The sequence below is a fragment of the Eschscholzia californica genome, unplaced genomic scaffold (assembly GCF_041429995.1).
Source record: "Eschscholzia californica isolate CP2 unplaced genomic scaffold, dmEscCali1.0.p SCAF_3, whole genome shotgun sequence".
Lineage (NCBI taxonomy): Eukaryota > Viridiplantae > Streptophyta > Magnoliopsida > Ranunculales > Papaveraceae > Eschscholzia > Eschscholzia californica.
Window position 1 is genome coordinate 11,108,686 of NW_028238420.1, and position 6,120 is coordinate 11,114,805.

Genomic DNA, 6,120 nt, shown 5'->3' on the forward strand with positions numbered 1-6,120 from the left:
ATCACTTATCTTGCTATCTTTCTTTTATTGGAATTAGATATAAAATACACAAACGCGCAAATGTCTGAAATAGAATTGGGGTGAATGTTTAAGGTGACCCGTATAAATTAACGGATATACTAACATTTTTCGGTGTTGAAATGATTGAAGTGGCTGGATGATCATGTAACGAAAATCCAAAAATTATTTAAAAAAACATTTCAACACTATGTTCCCGTCTATCTTTGCATACCACCTTGAACCATGGGAGGAGTCACGACCTTATTCTGTCTCTCCATATTATCATGCCATCCTACAAAAAATTAAATAATTTAATCGACAGAGTTATTATACGCATAAAGACAGTCTATATGCTCAAGAATCTAAAAATTTGAAAATCGGTCTATAGTGCGTAGTTGTAATCAATAAAAGATTTGCATACATACCGAGTGACATGTCGAAACCCTTCTTTTCCAACTCCCTATATTCCTGGGTCAGTGCGCAAACACCACAAAAAGTATGTGTTAAGCAATCGCAACAACCATCTCCTTCTATTTTGTAGAGTTTCCTCAATTTGGTACGGTAGAAACAAGAGTAAATGCAAGGGCAACCAGTGAACATTCCTACAAGCACGTAAAGCGCTCCGTTTGATCCACAGGCTGCACCAAATACATAGCGTTAATTTTTTAATAGTGTAGATTATCTTTTACGAAATAATTATATATACACACACACACACACTAACATGAGGTTCCTCTGTCGACTATCTCAGATGTGTGACCAAATGTAACGCAAGGGCACCAATATGTTAAGCAACCTGTAAAAGGACGGATCAAACAAAAACTATTATGAGGAAGTAGATAGACATATATATAGAGACTAGAGAGAGGGAGAGAGATTGAGGGAGATGAGAATAGTCTCGTATAAGAGAAGACAGATCTAGTAATTAACCAAGAATACAATGTTTAGGTCCTCTTCCCTCGTAGTCAATTGGGTTTATGTTAGATGACCACAAACTTAACAAGAATTAGGAGGAAAAAAGGGTACATACAATTGCCACAATCATCAAAACAATCACAAAGTCCAGTAGACCAAGGGACCAATACTTCTTGATTAGTTTGAGATATTTGAAATGGTGGTGGTGGATGACTTTGAAAGTGAGTTGGAGCTGGCTTATCTGAAGAGAATTGGTTTGTGGAACTTACCGGAATACCGGTGGCCGGTGGAGGTGGATATGATGGTGTAGAATGGGTGGGAGCAGAAGGGTAAGAAGAAGACTGCATTGTCATATTCAGAGATGGTCTTCTAACTCAAGACAAATGAAGAGAGAGAGAGAGAGAGAGAGAGAGAGAGAGAGAGAGAGAGAGAGAGAGAGAGAGAGAGAGAGAGAGAATAGTATTAGTTGATATTTGGCTGAAGGTCTGGTACATTTTGGGTTATTAGTTTGGTTGGGATTTTATAGAAGAAAGAAGGAAGGGAAAGAAAAAGAGTTTCATTTCATTGACTGAGTAGATAAAAGTATTAACTAAGGGAGTTGAGTTTTAGCTGGGATATCTGCTTAGCCGCCTCAAGGAGACTAGATATAGAGCAGCCCCTCAACAAAAAAAAGAAAAAGATACAAAGCACTAAGAGCAGCCACCTTCTACTATAAAATACAACTAGTCTATATGTCGTGCCCCCACGGCACGGACAGTTATATCAATCAAATGTGATGAAATTTTAACCCAGTGCTTCTAGAGTCATCCGATTTTCTATATTTATTATTGCTATATTTAGTAATTATTTTTTTTTTAACCCTTGAAATATCTTTTGTTTCATTTTTTCTTAAATTAGTTATTTTTTTCAAAAGACGCGGTTATTTTTTTCTTTAAATAGGTTATTTTATTTCTAAGGATGATTATATTTTAAATTTTGAGAAGGGCTTCTAGACAATATTCTTTATTAAAAAAGGATGTTTGTCCCAGTCATCGTTTTCCCTTCCGTTTTATTATATAGATTATATGATCATAAAACTAGGGGCGAATTTTTGAACAACAAAAAAAACAGGACGAGGCTAGATAGGTGCTCCCATATGCCCAACAATGAATATTCTCGTGCCCTCAAATTCATGTGTTGTAACCCGATTCAAGGCCCGTTTGATCACTCTCAGTGTCTAACCTATCCAATGCCCAATTAACCACCACCTGCCTATGTAATCAAGTCTCACATATAACACCTTAAAAACCACTACTTCACTTTTTAGTCTCCAGATCTGCTGCTAATGCATTTAAAGCCCAAAAAAGTAATATGCGTTGATGTCAAAAAAATGACCTTCTGTTATATCAGCATGAAACAGGGACTTGATGCATGACAACGTCCGTTATGATCGAATATTCTGTGAGTTGATTAGGATTCTTTCTTTCTGCTCCTCGTTCCAACTCCTGCTCCTGATTCCTGGGGGGAAAACCTGTAAACGGTTTGAAAACCACTCCGACGCTCAAGACAGTCAGGTTGCTCTTTGCAGTAAAAGAATGAATATTGATTGATCCTTTTGGGGGCGAGTTATGGGAACTCTGTAAAAGTGAGGATCTTTCTGGTTGAGAGATTGTGTCTTGTGGAATACGATAGGGGGCCCTTTTATAGGCGATGTTAGGCCAACAGTGATAAGTGGCGTAGGTGAGGCGGCTGCCGTCAACCATTAGAGAAGTTACCTCTTAATCGTATCTCGGGTTTGCCTTAGAGTCTATCTTGTATCTAAGATAACAAGAAGTTCCTATGTTCAAGGATACTTCGTAGATATCTTGTCGGGGTGATAGATCTTTCGGGAGATACTTTCTCCTTTGAGACTCTTGAAGTCCAAACTTGCTTAAACACTTAAGATCCTTAACCGACTTGGATCCTTTAGGGAGATTCCGGGATTGAGTCGGTAAGTTGTGGGCTCGCTTCTGCGTCTCTATTTTGGGGTGTGAGACATCGGTCTAGCTTACGTGGACCTCCCTCATTCCTTTACAGATTCTAGGGCAGATCTATTCGTGCCGGGGGCGAAACAGAGCTCATACCTCTTAGCCTGTCCTGACCGACCTCCCAGTTAGGGGTGTAGGCGGCGGAGCGTTGTGTGCTTAGACGTTCTGCTGCCTTAAGCCGGGTTGACCCGTTGGATTTCAGGTCAAGTCTTGACTCCTTGGCGTCAGTCAACGTCTGGACAATTTATGCATCATCAATATGAACTTATGCCAAGACGTAAATTGTATATTACAGACATTCATCTTCACTTACAAATTGGAGTTACACCTTATAATTCTGTCAAAAATCAGGTAATTATTTTGTACATAGGATCAAACTACTTTTTTTAACGAAAAATGGTACTTACCTTATTATTTCTCTCTCTCTCTCTCTCTCTCTCTCTCTCTTCTCATTATCTTCAAATCCTTATTCATCTATCTCTTCTCTCATCATCAATTTTTCTCTCCCTATATTTATCTTCTATCATGTGTCTTTCACGTTAAAGTGATGATGTAGGTTTTGATAAATTTGATAAAAGTTATAATTCAAATGCCGCGAAAAGTGATTAATTCAAGAGCCTTCATTGATGGTGGACCTATATGAGACAAATAAATGAGAGAGAGAATAATACGAACAAAGACTTAATGATGGTTGAGAAAATAGAGCAGAAGAGAGAGAATGAAGTTAGTTCTATTAGCCATAAAAAAAATAATTTGGCATTCCATGAAATAGATTTACGTGGTCACTAAGGAATCTTTCAATTGGGGAGGCAAAGTTCAACTATGGTATCTTGAATCAATATAAGTAATTTTTGTTTGTTGCTAATGTCTTCTGTGTATCTACTATCTTTAGAATGTGTCCCCATAGAGAATAGTTTCAGGTCTCGCCACTGCATAAAACAATATAAAATTGGAGGTAGTTATTAGATTCATCCTCACCTTTATTTATACAAGTTACGAAGTTGCAAACATTTTAAGAGAATCTAATGATAAACATAAATTAGATTGGATATACAATAAGAAAACGACATTGTTGTTTGGCCTGCCAAAAAGTGGTCTTCATGGGCTGACAAGACCAAATTTGCACATTATGTCAACAGATTGGCCTTATCGTGCCATTCGAACCACTTTTTATTTGTTCAAATACTATTTTCCATAAAGAAAATATATCAAGAAAAAAAAACTGTGTGGAACTCTTCTAGAGTTCAACCGGTAGTACTATCCATATTACTCTCGTATATCGGATGACGATTTCAACCAAAGTTTCAATATGGGGTAGACTTCTTGAAATCAACCGCTGCCAAGGCTTTTGGTAAGAATATATTTCATTTGATCATGTGAAGGGTTAATGTGGAGATGACCATCCATTACCTTCTCTCGAACATAGTGATAGTAGGAGGAAATACGCTTTGATCTTCAATGAAATATCAAATTTGTTGAGATATGTGATACATGTGACAGATCGAGAAGGCAAAGATACGACGATCAAGACTAATCTAGGATATTAGAAGATATAATTTCTAATGTCAGGATATCTCTTGTAATTATGTAATGAAAATAATAGACAGATATTATCCAGTTTTTTTTACTTTAGTTAGGGGAAACTAGGCACAACTAATCACTATAAATTCTTTTCAATAATGAATCCTTTTCAATTCATACATAATAACAAGAACTATGTAAATATGTAAACCCTATAACAAAAATTGTTACACATATATATCTAATCAGGTATCTTAGCCATATGTGCCTATAGGGAATTATCGTGTTTGAATTTTTCATTGAATGAAAAATTGAAATTATGATATAGCACGTCCCATCTTGTCGCAAGTAGAACTGGGATAGGATATATGTGGATAGCTAGATAGATAAATCTGTGTGCTTATTAAATACAACCTCCCTTACGTACTTCAATCATATTCCACGAATTTTTTTTAACTAAAAACTAATGGGAAAAAGTGTCTCTCTTCTCAACGAATCCTTTTTTGAACTATGGAATCGGCGAAAAAAGTTATTGGTTGATGGAGAATCAAAGTGGATTTACTAATGAGTTGTGAAATGCTATGGTTCGTCCATATGATTTCTTAACTTGTTTAGAAGTAATTCGCGAGATCGTGCACCCTTCTTTCCTAGTTATAAAGAAAAAATGCAGCTGGTTAGATCTAGCCTATTTTTGAAATAAACAACTCGTACACACTCCCTTTCTAAGAAAAATACTTATTCGAATTAGGCCCAGATCTCATGTCAATTGTGAAATACCTCATTTGTTGCAACGATTTCTAAAAACCAAAAATGTTACAATTGGAGTAAGAACAGGAAGAAAGAAAGGAAGTGGGTCAGCTAATTCCTCATCCTCAAATCAATCCTCTATGTATAAGAGATGGTTCTACGAGTTTAAGCATTAGATTACATTTGATTAGAATTTTAATCATTTTAATGGATCACTACAATAGTGAGAAATAAATTATGTAGCCATTGTGACTTTCCGAAGATGTAGGTCGGACTATCCGACTGAACCTCGTTAAATATTGTGTCTTTACTTTATGGGCATATGTTTGATTATGATAAATCGTGAACTTGATATGGTATCTGAGCAGGTTAATCAATCTTGATTCAATCTTACGCTAAATTTCCAACGTTTTTCATTGTTCTTTGTGATATAATAGTCGATCAATTACTTTGACGGTTTTTTTTTAATTCCCAAGTTAATCTTGTGATTATCAAATTCCCACATTTTTTCTATTTTTTATGATTGTTTTATGTTTCATAACTTTCATCTTTCACGGAGTTTATCAAGTATAAAGTAAGAGTCGTCAAAAAAACAAAAGAAAAAAGAAAAAAAAAAGGAATGGTCCAGTTGAATTTCAAATTTGGCGCATTGATGGTGGTGATGCTTTATTCAATCGTGCAACCGTGTGATTATTGGTTGAGATACCTATAACCGACCAACTATAGCTTTATTGAATTTCAAATTTGGGGCCAATCCTAGCTATTTGTCTTCATGAAGCCTAGAAGCATTTTTTCCGACAATCGAGGTCGTAGTTGCTTCGTCAAACCTAGCAGATTCAAGTAAGCTCCGAATTTTCTATGGTATTTTGATCTTTTCTCTTCAAGCTAGACACTTTACATCTTCCGTGCTCCAACTTACGAGAAAAGGGGG

The 6,120-nt window shown here is 36.2% G+C and overlaps 1 protein-coding gene across 1 annotated transcript; it reads right to left on the reverse strand.

Annotated features, from left to right (window-relative positions):
- Nucleotides 1-1,485, reverse strand: LOC147548373 (protein PLANT CADMIUM RESISTANCE 2-like). The gene is made up of 4 exons (XM_086669491.1): nucleotides 1,031-1,485; nucleotides 725-796; nucleotides 426-638; nucleotides 1-292 (listed from the first exon to the last, which is right to left on the reverse strand). The coding sequence occupies exons 1-4, from the start codon at nucleotides 1,266-1,268 to the stop codon at nucleotides 219-221; spliced, it is 597 nt and encodes a 198-aa protein (XP_086525617.1). The 5' UTR covers nucleotides 1,269-1,485; the 3' UTR covers nucleotides 1-218.
- Between the last annotated feature and the right edge of the window lie 4,635 nt (nucleotides 1,486-6,120).